General features: G+C 38.5%; 1 protein-coding gene across 7 annotated transcripts in view; it reads right to left on the bottom strand.

Annotated features, from left to right (window-relative positions):
* The window catches only part of PPP1R12B (protein phosphatase 1 regulatory subunit 12B), a 212,752-nt gene that overhangs the window by 135,618 nt on the left and 61,156 nt on the right, over positions 1-15,978 (bottom strand). For all 7 annotated transcript variants that reach the window (XR_013968008.1, XR_013968009.1, XR_013968010.1 and 4 more), the window contains exons 4-8: positions 7,869-8,028; positions 6,419-6,563; positions 5,110-5,184; positions 2,980-3,059; positions 1,945-2,084 (exon numbers count right to left, since the gene is read on the bottom strand). Coding sequence is in view for 4 of the 7 variants with exons in the window: in XM_080824314.1 (XP_080680440.1) it covers positions 1,945-2,084; positions 2,980-3,059; positions 5,110-5,184; positions 6,419-6,563; positions 7,869-8,028 (600 nt within the window). In the remaining 3 variants the exon portion in view is untranslated. The remainder of the gene's footprint in view (positions 1-1,944; positions 2,085-2,979; positions 3,060-5,109; positions 5,185-6,418; positions 6,564-7,868; positions 8,029-15,978) is intronic.

A 15,978-nucleotide genomic window follows, 5' to 3' on the forward strand; every position in this document is an offset into this window, starting at 1 on the left:
GGATAGCACTGGAAAGCTCAGCTAGAAATAGATTATGAAAGATTTTGAAGGTCAGGCTACAGGACTTGGGATTTACTCTACAGGCAAAGATGGGAGTAGCAAAGGAGGTCATAGATGGTTTCTGGACAGGGGTGTAATATAATCAAAGGGAGCTGAGGGTGTTTTACTCCAACCACAATGCAGAGATGGGCTGCAGAGACCAGAGACCTGAAGCATGGGGACATATCGCAAAGCAATTTCAATAGTTCAGGGAGCTCCCTCCCATTCTTCAAATACCTTGGTAGCTAACAAAGTGATCTAGCATTCAGCAAGACCAGATAGTAATTAATTCCTGAAGCTTAAGATATGTAAGTCCTCAATAAATAATAAAAACATTAAAAAGATGAACATTTACAAATGTTGATAGGTACTAGACTAGCATTTCCAGAGCAAGTTGTGCTTGCTTAATAACAGAAATTCAAGGCTCCATGAGTAAAAAGTCATCTCCTATGCTACAAACTTAGTTGGTGTCTATCTTCTCTATACAAACAATGATCTTTAATTTCCTTTTGTGACATTCAATGAGCTAATACTAATATACTAATAAAAACCAGTGAGTGCAGGACACATGTACTATAAAACTTCAGTTATTGTTGGGGCACATGGGTGGCTCAGTAGGTTAAGCCTCTGCCTTCGGCTCGGGTCATGATCTCGGGGTCCTGGGATCAAGCCCCGCATCTGGCTCTCTGCTCATCAGGGAGCCTGCTTCCTGCCCCCCACACCCGCCTGCCTCTCTGCCTACTAGTGATCTCTATCTGTCAAATAAATAAATAAAATCTTTAAAAACAAAACAAAACAAAACCTTAGTTATCGTTAACTTCCAGTTATCCATGAGGGCTATTCTGTTGCCGTTGAACCTCTATTCAGTAAAACCCAGTATCTCTTTTCTCAATGTTTGCCTGACTATATATCAAAACCAATGGGTACTTCTGCAACTTGTGGATCTAACCATGTTCAGCACCTCACTCTCACTGTTGGGCTTCCTGTCTTGCCATATGATAACCTTAAGAAATGCCATGTGAAGCATATATAATATCGGTAAGAGTCATAAAGGTAAATATGATTTTGTTCCTTCTTCAATCCCCAACTCAGGAATTGAAGGAGCTTCATATAATCAGAAGGAAAATGAAAAGATCTTGGGATTCTGTTTAGGGAATCAGAGGAACCTGAGAACTAAATGCAAATTTTCACTAGCTGGTTAAAGATACTTGACCAAATATGACTGCAAGATCTCACCTCCGCAGCCTACTGAATATCTGGTCTCTATACCCTACCAACCTGAGGTCAGAGAGTTGGCTCCTTTACACAAGAATTTTGGCACGCGCGTGGTGTGTGTGTGTGTGTGTGTGTGTGTGTGTGTGTGTGTGTGTAGGGGGTGGGGAGGTGGGGGGTGGAGGGGGTGGGGGTGTTTGCTGCACACCTGGGTGGCTTAGTCAGTTGAGCATCTGACTCTTGATTTCTCCTCGGGTCATGGCCTCAGGGTCATGGGATCCAGCGCCCTGTTGGGCTCCGTGTTCAGTGCCGAAGGGGCTTGAGATCCTCTCCCTCTCCCCCTCCCTGCCTGCTCGCAAGCACACGCTTGGGGGCTGGCTCGTTCTCTCTCTCTCTCTCTCTCTCTCTCTCAAATAAATAAATAAATAAATAAATAAATAAATAAATAAATATTTTTTTAAAAAAGGAATTTTTGTGTGTGCCTTGCCATAACGGCTACATAGAAACTAATACACATATTCTAACCTACTTCATGGCTTTTACAACCAAGTTTTCACTCAAAATTTGGTATCTTATCTTGGAAAACTAAACTTAAAGAACTTAAAGTCCTCTAAGGCCTCCGAGCTCTGATAAACAGTTATCTCCCTGCATTATGGAAGCAGAGGACCTTTGCTATCAACATCTTTACATTACCTGCTTCCTTCTCAGTTTCTGACTCAGAAGCTTCATCTTCACCTTCCTCCTCCTCTGAGCTGGAGCTGCTAGACTCTTTGCTTTCTTCCTCCATTTCTTGGGACTTGGGTACCTCTTCTTCATACAGCATCTTCTCTTTGCTAATTAGAGATGACGATTTGAGTGTAACTCAGAAATGGCAAACTATTTAAGTTCATTGACAATCAAACATAAGGAAAACAAATCCATAAACTTCTGTGTAAAAGCAATAACAGAAATACAACAAATCCTTCTTTACATTCTTCTGAATCCTTGGGTTTTTGCAGACTAAGGTTCATACTTTAGAATATGACTTAAGTAGATCTAGCCTGTTCAACACACAGGAAAAAGGAGGGCTATGAATCTTGACGGTGATGAAGCAGGTAAATGTTTTTAAAAAGTCACTTAACAAATGTTTACTGAGTGCTTATTACCTGCCAGGAATCAAGCTGGTAACAGTGATAAACAAAGCACACATGTCCCTGAGTTCAGAGAACTTACAGTTAAGGATGTAGCTAGGGCTAAGAACTCCTAAGCTAGGGGGAAAATATGTTGTACACTGTCTCAGTTAATTTCTAAATTTAAAACATCATCACCTGGGGCACCTGGGTGGCTTAGTTGGTTGAGTGTCTGCCTTCGGCTCAGGTTGTGATCTCAGGGTCCTGGGATCAAGCCCCATATCCCTTGTGTTGGGCTCCCTGATCATCAGGAAGTCGCTTTTCCCTCCCTTTGTGCCCCTCTCCCTGCTCATGCTTGCACTCTTGCTCTCAAATAAATAAATAAAATCTTGAAAAAAATAAATTAAAAAAAAAACACATTCATCCATCCTCAGTATCTCCCTCATATATCAATGCCAGCTCTTTTGCCCCTCAAACTTCCCACATGTTTAAAGATCATTTGGTTTAAATCTAACACAGTTTCTTTCCTGTATAAATTTTCGAGCTAAGTATGTCACACACATATATGCACCCAAACACAGCAGAGCTCATTGCATTTCTCAAGCCCCGAATGTCTTACTTCTTAAAGAGTCCACTCTGCAACTTGCTGTTCAGGTCTGACTCAATGAGCTTATTCCGTGTCTCTTTTTCACTTCGAAGCTGGAAATTGAGAAAACAGAGAGGAAAGGGAAGAAGTTGATTATTGGTAAAAATCAGCAGCAATGAGAAGAACTCAAAATGGTACTTCATTCTGAAGAAGACAGGGCTAACACCAAAAGGGGAAGAAAGAACTGAGAAAGAGAGAAACCCATCAGTTGGGTCTCCTTCAAAGAAAATGACAGACAAAAATCCTCATCCAAGGTTAGAGAAAAACCATGGTGTTAGAGCTTCAATAAAACTGTCCGTATCAAATATCCAAACTCAATCTTCGAAAAAACCCTGGCTTCTAGGGGAGGCTGGCTGGCTCTGTCAGAAGACCATGTGACTCTTGATCTGGGGTTTGTGACTTTAAGCCCCATGGCGGGTGTAGAGAGATTACTAAAATAAAATAAAATAAAATAAACTTTAAAAAGAAAAAAAAAGCCTGGATTCTGATGAATTAAAAAAAAAAAAAGGAGGAACTTTGAAAGAATTCTTTATGACCATATCCTGAATTAGGCTGGCAATAGTTCTCAAGGCAAAAAACAGGTACCGAAGGGGAAATAAGTCCTTAGAATAAATTGTCTGGTATTTAGATACTTGCTTTAGACAAAATGAGTTTATATCTCTGGACCCCAAAGTTATGCAGGGAGCATAGAGAAGCAGAAATGTTATTTAGTGAAAATATCATTTATGTTCAAAAACCAAACCATGCTGGGTAAAGGATACATCGAAACTCTCTATTACTTTTGTAATTTCTATGTGGTTCTAAAAATTATTTCAGAATGAAAAGTTTAAGAAAACAACAAAAACTTAACTAAACAAAGCATACACCTTAGGAAGGCTGATCCTGCAAGATAACAGCCCAGATAGTGTGTGGTAAGTCACAAGTTTTAGCCTAGGTTCCACAGCTTACCAAAGAAAACAAAATGAACTATAAGTTGTGTCTGTCTGAGCTTTATATATGCAACTGTCCCACTAAGCCTTGAAGTAACAAGGATCTTCCCTCCACCAGTCCAGACGTGGTGCTCTACATGTGTGAGGTGGGATACAGTTGATCTGGGCCACCAGGGAACTCCATAGTTCTTTTTTCAGGACTGCTCTAAGCTTCTCTCCTTTGTCCTAAACTTGAGTTCACATGCCCTAGTCACAACTCATGCAAATGAAAACACAAAGGAAAGCTAGTAATTTTTTTCTGTCCTACTCTGTTCAAACATCAGCCCTGATGATCATCAGTAGCTGATCTTTATTCTCTTTGCCCAAATTACTCATCCCACTTACAGGTAGAAAATGTGAATTATTCACTGTTTTTTTTGGATATTAGGTGGGTTTTTTCCTTCCGCAGTCTGTACATGAGTACCATACTTAGGTAGTTCTCCTGTATAGCACTAAGCAACATAATGGTACATGTAAGCAAACAATAAAAGATTTAGAATGAGAAGGGAGAGGAGGATTGAATTCTGGATATCTGATGAATCCTAAGTATGAATCACTGATCAAGTACTGTCCAATACAAAAAGATAGGTTTAATTTTTTTAATTAATTAATTTATTTTTTATTTCTTTTCAGTGTTCCAGAATTCATTGTTTACGCACCACACCCAGTGCTCCATGCAATACATGCTCTCCATAATACCCACCACCAGGCTCACCCAACCTCTTTAAGAAAGAAATATATTTCTCTCTGTAATGAATTTGCTTTAAATAAACGTGTCCTTTCAGTCAATAAGGGGAGAAAAAAGTTATAAGATGTCCTCTACTCTAGTACTCCCTATTTGGAAAAAACTTTGAATATACCACATTCACTTCCTAGAACTCAAGGGTAATTATTAGTTTGTTGTTCTCATCATTTTTGACTTTCAGCTGCTTGAAGGCTAGCTTGTAATGAGTAAACTTTAACAACGATGGTTTCTGGGATATTTTCTAACAAACTGTTGTTAGTCCCTGAAGGGAACAATTGTCACCTCTGAAATGTAGATATGTCCATTTCAGCTCTCAGCAGACATAACTAAAACAAGGTATGAGATACCTGCACTGTTATAAAAGCTTTAAAGCATTAACCAAAGACTTACCACATTCTGCTTCTTCTGGAGCATCTCCAAGTGCTCTACAACACCCTCATCAGCAACATCAAATGGTGTCTGGCCCTGGCACAGAAAAGGGGATACCATGATCAAAAGAAAACAGAAATAGTGATTTTGTGACTTTATCAGAGAACTATTCAATACTCACTTTATGCCTTTGTTCCAGTGATAGCTACTTCCTTAACTTATCTACTCTACATTACAATAATGCCTTCATCTATCACAGAGGAAACTTAACAAGAAACAGCAAGTCTGCTGGGGAACCTGGGTAGCTCAGTTGGTTAAGCATCTCTTGATTTTGGTTCAGGTCATGTTCTGTGCATGGAACCCACTTAGGATTCTGTAGCCCCTCACACACATACAACTTCACCCACGCACACTCTCTTCCTCTAAACCAAACCAAAACCAAAAAAACCACATCAAATCCTTTAAATACATGTTTTTATATTTTATAAAACAGGATTGAGGAAACCACCAAATTATCTCTAATGCTTACTGCACCTTGGCATATAATCAATTGAAATCTCTATTTGTACCTGTTCTCAAATGGTCTTACTTGATATATATGATAAATTCAATAAGGGGCTTTTAAAAGCCTCAGAAGGGGGTCCAGGGCTCATGTGCACTAAAGATTAAGTCACAGCAGTCATGTCCCTTTAAGTGAGAGAAGGGTATCTCTTTTAGGACACATCAGCGCAGTTCATAATCTGGGGATGAAAGCTGGGTTCAGGAGAGATGTGAAGCAGGTAGAACAGCTACTAAGTAAAAAGCCATGTCTCTGTATTCCTAGAAAATCACTAGATGTAGGGATAGGAGTTCTAAGGCCTCTAAAGTTGCTTTAGTGAGGCTGAATAACTATTTTCAGCCAGACTCAAGGATCTTTGTCATTATAATGATTTTTTAATGACTAGATGAGAGTAGAGCTCAGCGATCAAAGTCCTTGAATTAAAAATAAAATAAAATCCTTTGTAACTCCACCATAGACAGTAACCTTAGGATTTCCCAGTGCTCATTTTTGTCAAGGGCAAAAATTCTTTTTCCAATTTATTTTAGGGGCTTCAATATAAATAGAATCAGAATGCTGATCAGTAGAGTTTTATTTTACATAGCAAACATTACTGTGTTGGTAATAAGGCAGGGGGTAGGGAGAAGGGTACAGGGAACAGAGCCAATAGCTACCTGTGATATATATTTCCCTAGACAGTAAGCCTGGCCATTTAACTGAAACTTTAAGCCTTTTGTTCTGGAGACCCAGCCACCAATTTTACTGCCCTTTTAGAGGGTCAGGCATACTAACCAGTTTGTTCCTGATATCCATGTCACAGAGTGCTTCTGCCAGGATGGAGCAAGCCTCCTTCACTCCCCAGTGTGCGGCAGCATGGAGGGGAGTCCAGCCATCATAATCCTGAACATTGAGTTCATAGCCAGCCTGGATTAAAAGTCTAAGAAGAAAACCCCAAACAAGACACTTACACTCTCTATATTACAGTTTTCTGCCAAATAAACTATCACCTAATTGATATTCTGACTTCGGCCCTGAACCACTGGGAAATTGTGATTACTTCTGGCCTCTAAGGCACAACTCAGGCTTCATGGTTCCTACACTGAGAACCAACCACAGACAGCAGTTATCAACCACCCTGAAAGGTCATAAGGTATTTCCTAGGCATATCCATGTTATACCACACAAGCGTAGTGTTTAGAAAGGTGTATCCCTTTGAGGGTCACCAAAGCCTGATTAAATTTGCCAAATCACAACTCTGTTACAAGGTATGTTTTCCAATTCCCAGTATAGGGAGGAAAGAACATCTAGAATGAGAGCTCAATTCTCCTCCAGGCTCTTTACTTATTAACTTTCTAGTTGATATTTGCAGGATCCCATATATTTACTGCAGACTCTCAAACTCCCAACACTGCGACGTATTTGCCTGGATTCCTTGCTAACTATCAAAATCTGTGTGCATGGAGAAAGAAAGGTACGATTCCTGAGATCCCAAAATGCACTGGCCTGACTTGAGGTCACCCATATCATGGGCCTCCAGACACCTTCTAAGAAGTGACCAGAATATGAATGTCACTCTCAGGCAGAAACAGTACACCGACATATCGCCACGCCCATTAGAAACCCCATATTCGGTGGAAAGCGAAGCACTGGAAGAGTCTAGCAACGACCACATACACAATGCTATCAGCTACGAGCATCCGGGAAAGCCTGTCAACCAGTAAGCATCAAAAGCTACATAAAGCATGTACGGACAAGGAAAAAATGGAACAGGCAGAGTAGTAGAATCCAAATCCCTCTTATCAGTGTAACTACTCCACTCTAACTGGACATGCATGCTCAAGATCTGTACCCTTAATCTAAAGAGCCCAAAGAAATTACCTCTGTCCAAAAAGGACCCAAATCACAAGTCTGTCCTGTATTACATGTCACCAGGGGAGGAGACTGCTGGGATAGTAACGATAAGTCATAGCACTGGAAGAGATCATGTAAGGTCATCTTCTAGGCCAGTACACCTCATCTGTTTCTTATCATACGTGTCAGTGAGAAGCTAAAGTGACAGTAGGAGGGTGGGAGACCAGCTATGGGTTATTATCAGCAAAATATAAGAAAAGACTGCATGATTAGAGAGGAAAACAATAAGGAAACACATTGTAGTTGAAAATCTAATTCACCCCCTACTTCCAAACCCCAGCTCATCTTCTCCCAGTCTGGCAAACTCCTGATTGATGTAAATGGACAATACCTGAGGACCTCCGAGTAGCCCTTGGCAGCAGCCACATGGAGGGCCGTGGCCCCTGAGCGAGGCTGCCTTACATCCTCAATTTTCCCGCTGTTGAGCCACTGGCGGGCATCCTGTAACATCTGTTGTTCCTCTTCTTTTCTTGACTGCTCTAGATCAACTCCTGTAGAAACCAGACAGCCAGCATTACTCAGGGTCCATTTAAATCTGACGGGGTATTTTCCTTAGATTCTAAACACATCATAAATAAAACCGCAAATAATGGTTTAAGTCATCAAGTTGGGTATTCATTAAATTTATTCTTTATTTGGGAGAACAATGACATTTAGACACACATTAGTAGTTTTACCAGGGTTAAATCATCATTTTAAATACGGTGTGATGGCAGATCCATTAAAGGAACATGCTTAAAGTGGTTTTCAGTTTTAAGAACATAAAGACCAAAGTGGACTTTGAGTTTTGTGTTATAGCATTTATACAATGCTCTACATTTCAAAGACCTTTTACATGTTTTACCATGTTACCATTTTAGTTTCCCAACAATCCTTTGAGGTAAATGTAACAGATATCACTATCACCATTTAACAGATGAAAAAATAACATAGAAAGGTGCCTCGCTCAAGGCCACAAAACACATTAGAGCTGTCATTAGAAACCTGGCATCCCAGGTCCCTGTCGTTCTTTTCCACTTACTAGTCTATAAGCCTGGTATCAAAAAATTTTAGATTCAGGTATGACATACTTTAAAAAATAATCCACCTCTAATGTTCATTTCCACATGTAGGGAAATATACTGACTTGAAGCCATATAATCTAGAGCAGCTGAGTAGGTCACGTGCAGTTAAAGCTTCCAAGGGAATGTAGCTTATTTTGGCGGGGGGGGGGGGGGATGTAGCGTTTATTTCGCTTTAAAACATTATAGAGGAACTCCAAAAGGTTCCTGTCTTTAGCCAGAAACTCTCCAACATTTGTGTGCCACTGAAAAGGGGCTGCGGTTGGGCATTCCCCCTTCTATAAAATAATGACATGATCATTGTACAGAAATCAGTTGCATTTCTATACACCAACAATGAGACAGAAGAGAAATTAAGGACTTGATCCCATTTACAAATGCACCCAAACCATCAGATACCTAGGAATCAACCTAACCAAAGAGGCAAAGGATCTGTACTCAGAATACTATAAAGTACTCATGAAAGAAACTGAGGAAGACACAAAGAAATGGAAAAATGTTCCAAGCTCGTGGACTGGAATAACAAATATTGTTAAAATGTCTAAGCCACCTAGAGCAATCTACACACTCAATGCAATCCCTATCAAAATACAATCAACTTTTTTTACAGAGCTGGAACAAATAATCCTAAAATTTGTATGGAACCAGAAAAGACCCCGAATAACCAAAGAAATGTTGAAAAAGAAAACCAAAGCTGGTGGCATCACTCTTCTGGACTTCAAACTCTATTACAAAGTTGTAATCATCAAGACAGTACGGTACAGGCACAAAAACAGACACATAGATCAATGGAACAGAATAAAGAGGCCAGAAATGGACCCTCAACTCTATGGTCAACTGATCTTTGACAAAGCAGGAAAGAATATACAATGGAAAAAAGACAATCTCTTCAACAAATAGTGTTGGGAAAATTGGACAGCCACATGCAGATGAATGAACCTGGACCATTTCCTTACACCGTACACAAAAATAGACTCAAAATGGATGAAAGACCTAAATGTGAAACAGGAATCCAACAAAATCCTTGAGGAGAAGACAGGCAGCAACCACCTTGACTTTGGCTGCAGCAACTTCTTGCTAAAAAGGTCTCCAAAGAGAAGGGAAAAACAAAGGCAAAAATGAACTACTGGGACTTCATCAAGATAAAAAGCTTTTGCACAGCAAAGGAAATAGTCAACAAAACCAAAGACAAGACAGAATGGGAGAAGACATTTGCAAATGACATATCAGATAAAGGGCTGGTATCAAAAATCTATAAAGAACTTATCAAACTCAACACCCAAAGAATAAATAATCCAATCAAGAAATCGGTAGAAGACTTGAACAGACATTTCTGCAAAGAAAACATCCAAATAGCCAACAAACACACGAAAAAGTGCTCAACACCACTTGGCATTAGGGAAATACAAATCAGAACCACAATGAGATACCACCTCACACCAGTCAGAGTGGCTAAAATTAACAAGTCTGGAAACTACAGATATTGGCGAAGATGCAGAAAAAGGGGAACGCTTCTACGCTGTTGGTGGGAATGCAAGCTGGTGCAGCTGCTCTGGAAAACAGCATGGAGATTCCTCAAAAAAGTTGAAAATAGAGCTACCCTATGACCCAGTATTTGCACTACTGGGTATTTACCCCAAAGGTACAAATGTAGTGATCTGAAGGGGCAAGTGCACCCGAATGCTTATAGCAGCCATGTCCGCAATGGCCAAACTATGGAAAGAGCCCAGATGTCTACTGGCAGATGAGTGGATAAAGAAGATTTGGTATCTATAAACAATGGAATATTATGCAGCCATCAAAAATTGAAATTGTGTCATTTGCAATGATGTGGCTGGAACTAGAGGGTATTATGCTAAGTGAAATAAGTCAATCAGAGAAAGACAATTATCATATGATCTCATTAATATGTGGAATTTATGAAACAAGGCAGAAGATCATAGTGGAAGAGAGGAAAAAAATGAAAAAAGATGAAATCAGAGAGGGAGACAAATCATAAGAAACTCTTAGGAAATAAACAGGGTTGCTGGAGGGGAGGGAGTTGGGGGGATGGGGTAACTGGGTACTGAACATTGGGAAGGGTATGTTTTGTAATGAGCACTATGTATTATATAAGACTGATGAGTCACAGACCTGTACCTCTGAAACAAATGATACATTATATGTTAATAAAAAAATACAAAAAAATTACCAAAAAAATGGCATGTCCCAAATACAAACATACCCATCCAAAGAGTTCTATACTCATGAGCAGGCTTTATCTGAGCTTGGTCTACTCCCAACTAACTTCCTAAATGAAAACCTGTGAACTACCCTAAGGATCATCTGCCTTATTTGGAGAGACAGATGGGGTGAAAGGGTAAGCAATTTATTTCTTTTTTCCCCCAGCATCACTGAGATACAACAGACATAAAGCACTGTGTAAGCTAAATTTGTTCATGTTGTTTTGATACTTATATATTGCAGAATGATCACTACAATAAAGTTACTTAATAACAATATCATCTCACATAATTATTTCTTTTTTGTGCTAGGAACATTTAAAATCACTTAGCAACTTTCAAGTTCATGATATAATACTGTTAATCAAAGTTACCATGCTGCACGTTAGATCCACGGACCTTATTTCATAACCAGAAGTCTGTACCCTTTGACCAGTATCTCCCCATTTATCCCCATCCGGGGCCCCTGGAAACCACCATTCTACTCTCTTTGTTTCTTTCTCTGTCTTATTTCATTCAGCATAATGCCCTCAAGGTCCACCCACATTGTTGTACATAGCAATATTTCCTTCTTTCTTTTTTCTCATGGCTGAATAATATTCATACACACACACGTATATATATATACTATTCATATACACACGTATCTCTCTCTCTCTCTCTCTCTCTCTTTATCCATTCATCCATAGACTGACACTTAGGTTGCTTCCGTATCTTGGCTATTGTGAATAATGATGCATTGAAAAGAGGATTACAGATATCTCTTTGAGATCTTTCTTTTTTTTTAAAGATTTATTTATTTTAGTGGGGAGGGGCAGAGGGAGAGGGAATCAAGTAGACTTCCTGCTGAGCAAGGACACTGACGTGGGGCTCAATCCCAGGACGCTGAGATCATGACCTGAGCTGAAATCAAGAGTCAGCCGCATAAACAACCAAGCCACCCAGGCACCCCTCTCATTGAGATTTTAGTTTCATTGCCTTTGGATATATACCTTGAAGTGGGACTGCTGGGCCATATAGTAGTAGTATTTCTAATTTTTTGAGGAAATTCCATGCAGTTTTCCATAGTTGCTATACCAATTTACATTAACATCAACTGTGTACAAGAGTTCCCTTTTCTCCACAGCCTTGCCAACACTTACTATTTCTTGTCTTTTTGATGACAGCCATTTGAACAGGTATGAGGTGATCTCTCCCAGTGGTTTTGACTTCCATTTCCCTGATGATTAGTGATGCTGAACATCCTTGCATGAACCTGTCGGCTATTTATACATCTTCTTTGAAAAAACGCCCATTTTTTGTTTTTTTTGCTATTGAGTTGTATGAATTCCTTCTGTATTTATCAAACATAGGATTTGCAGATATTTTTTCCCCATTCTGTAGGATGTCTTAATTTTGTTGATTGTTTCTTTTGCAGTGCAGAAACTTCTAGTATGATGTGGTCCTGCTTATTTATTTTTGCTTTTGTTGCTTGTGCTTTTGGTTTCGTATCCCAAAAATTACTGTCAAGACCAATGTAAAAAGGAGGTTTTTCCCCATGTTTTCTTCTGGAGTTTTATAGCTTCAGGTCATATGCATTAGTCTTAACTCCACTTTGAGTTAATTTCTGTGAGTGTTTTAAGATAGGGGTCTCATTTCATTTTTCTGCATGTGATTATATTCAGTTTTCCCAACACCATTTATTGAAGAGACTATCCCTTTCCTATTGAGTCTTCTTGGCTCTCTTGTTCAAATAGTAGTTAACCATGTATATGAGGGTTAAATTTGGGCTCTCCGTTCTGTTCCACTGGTTTATGTATCTATTTTTATGCCAGTACCACACTGTTTTGATTACTATAGCCTGGTAGTAGAGTTTTATAATCAGGAAGTGTGATGCCTCCATCTTTGTTCTTATTCAGGATTGCTTTGGCAATTTGGGGTCTTTTGTGGTTCCATACAAATTTTAGGATTTTTTTTCTATTTCTGTGAAAAATCCCTCTGAAATTTTGATAGGGATTGCACTGAACCTATAGATGGCTTTGGACATTTAAACAATATTAATTCTTTCAATCCATGAACATGGGTGGATTTCCATTTATATGTGTCTTCTTCAATTTCTTTCTTTTCAGATCTTTTGCCTCCTTGGTTAAATTTATTCCCAATCAATTTATTGCTTTTGATGCTAACAGCTTTTTGGTAGTCTTCAGGATTTTCTATATCTGAGATCATAATCATGTGCACACAAAATTTTAGTTCTTCCTTTCTGATTTACATGCCTTTTATTTCTTTATCTTGCTTGACTACTCTGGCTAGGACTTCTAGTAATATGTTGAAAAGAAGTGATGAGAGTGGGTACCCTTGTTTTATTCCTGACCACAGAGGAAAAGCTTTCAACCTTTCACCATTGAGTATGATGTTAACTGTGGGCTTGTCATATGTGGACTTTATTATGTTGAGATAATTTCTTCTATATCCAATTTGTTCAGAATCTTTACCATGAAAGGTTGTTGCATTTTGTCAAATGCTTTTTCTGTTGAGATGATGATTTTTACCCTTCATTCTATTAATGCTGTGTATCATATTTATCGATTTATGTAGCTGAACCACCCTTGCATCTTAGAGATAAACTCCACTTGATCATAGTGTCTGATCTTTCTTTTGTGCTGCTGAATTTGGTTTGCTAATATTTTTTGTGAATTTTTGTACCTATATTCAGCAAGGATATTGGCCTATAGTTTCCTTTTCTTATACTGTCCTTATCTGGCTTTGGTATCAGGGTAATGCTGGCCTCATAAAATGAGTTTGAGAGTGTTCTCTCCTCTTTGTTTGAAAGAATTTGAAAAGGTATGGTATTAATTCTTTAAATGTTTGGTAGAATTCACCAAAGAAACCATCCGGTCCTGGGCTTTTCTTATAGTTTGATTACTGACTCAATCTCCTTATTTGTTATCAGTCTGTTCAGATTTTCTATTTTTTCCTGATTCAGTCTTGGTAGGTGGTAAATTTCTGGGAATTTATCTATTTTGTCTAGGTTATCCAATTTGTGGGCATATAGTTGTTCACAGTAGTCTCTTACCATGCTTTGTATTTCTGTGATATCAGTTGTAATGCCTCTCCTTTCATTTGGTTTTATTTTAGTCTTCTCTTTTCTTCTTAGTCTAGCTGAAGGTTTGTCAATTTTATTTATTTTTTCAAAAAAACAACTCTTAGTTTCATTGATCTTTTTTTTTTTTTTCCTGGTCTCTGTTTCATTTATTTCTGCTCTGATCTTTCTTATTTCCTTCCTTCTGTTAATTTTGGGCTTAGTTTGTTCCTTTTTCTATTCCTCTGAAATGTAAAGGTGAGTTGTTTATTTGAGATACTTCTTTTTTCCTAATGTAAGCATGTCACTATAAACTTTCTTCTAAGAACGACTTTTGCTGCATTCCATAAGTTTTAGCATGCTGTGTTTCCATTTTTGTGTGTTCCAAGATATTTTTAAATTCTTCTTTTGATTTATTCTTTGACCCACAGGGTGTTTAGTAGCAGGTTGTTTAATATCCACATATTTGTGAATTTCCCAGTTTTCCTCTTGTTATTGATGGAATATTCTGTATTTGTCTATTAGGTCCATAGGGTCTAGAGTATAGTTCAAGTCCAATGTTTCCTTGTTGGTTTTCTATCCATTTTGCAAGTGGTGTACTGAAGTCCCCTTCTATTACTGTATTATCATCTATTTTTCCCTTCAGATCTGTCAGTGTTTGTTTAATATATTTAGGTGTTCAAAAGTTGGGTACATATGTATTTATGACTTATACCTTCTTGATGAATTGAAAGAGGTATCTGATTTAGAACATACCAGAATTCCACACAGAGAACAGTGCTACAAAGTTAAGCATACATTTGAACACCTCTTCCAACACAGCATATTCCTTAACTGAAGAGTCAGAAATCAAAATAGAAAAGTTGGTTTCTTGGAACACCTGAGTGGCTCAGTCAGTTGTCTGGCTGGTGATTTAGGCTCAGGTCCTGATCTCATGGGTGGTGAGAGCAAGTCCCACTGGGGCTCTGCACTTAGTGAGGAATCTACTTGAGATTCTCTCCCTCTGCCCTCCCCCTTCTCTCCCTCAAGTAAATAATTTTTTTTTTTTTAACACAAGAAAAGTTTTTTAACACAAGAAAAGCTATCTTAAACACCTGTATGTTTAGAAAAAAAGTTTTTGTAAATTGTGATGCCTATCTTAGCATAAGGCCAAGTGGGGCTGAATGGTAAACTAAGTATAAAGTTCTTTAATTCAAAGGGCACAAAAATTATACACAGGAAGGCAGTAAAAACAAGTATTTACTACACTAGAACATCATTATTTTAAGGCACTGGCATACTTTCCATAAAAAGCCAGATATTAAATATTTTCCGCTTTGTGGGCCATTCTGTCTGTTCAACTCTGCTGTGGTAGTGCAAACGCAGCTTCCAGTAACATGTGAACAAATGGATGTAGCCAGCCTTGGCCCGCCTATTCTAAAGGATCGTATCAGGAAAGGCCACTGGAGCTTAATCTTCTGGAATAAAGTGCAGACTGCGGGTAAACTAGTTTAACAGAAAGACTAAATAAACATCACCACAAATCATGTCCACAAAGTTTTTTGATGGTTCTAGCAAACTTCCAAAAACCTGTCCTCCTTGCCATCTGACCATTTGCAATTGAAAGAACCCAGAGACTTCAGGAAAATCCTGACTTATTCTCTGATATGGATTCTTCTGAAAATTAAAATAAGTATTTATAGAGTTTATTCTTCTAAATAACAACTACAGAATAATTGTCATGGTCAGTATGGTTAAGGATCATTTCAGAGGTTATAATACTTTTACCAGCACCACGTTTAGTTCTCAAGAGAAAAGATACAAAGTCATTAACAGAATTTGACCAATACTCCAATTTACACTATATATCATCCTTTCTTTAGACTTCACAATGTGTAGCAAAATCCAGTATCATGTCCACACAGTGATAAACTTCATGCTCCTCATCAGTCTGATTTATATTATCAAAGAATACTCAGGTCACTCCCAACTATTCAATGGGTATACATCCTTGGATATGGCAAAAACAAGGAATCACCAGTCATCCTTTTGACATCTGGCCTATTCTTGTGTGAGTTATTAAGAGGACACATGATTTTGGTGATTGATAGTCAAGCT

Source organism: Martes martes (assembly GCF_963455335.1).
Source record: "Martes martes genome assembly, chromosome: 15".
NCBI lineage: Eukaryota > Metazoa > Chordata > Mammalia > Carnivora > Mustelidae > Martes > Martes martes.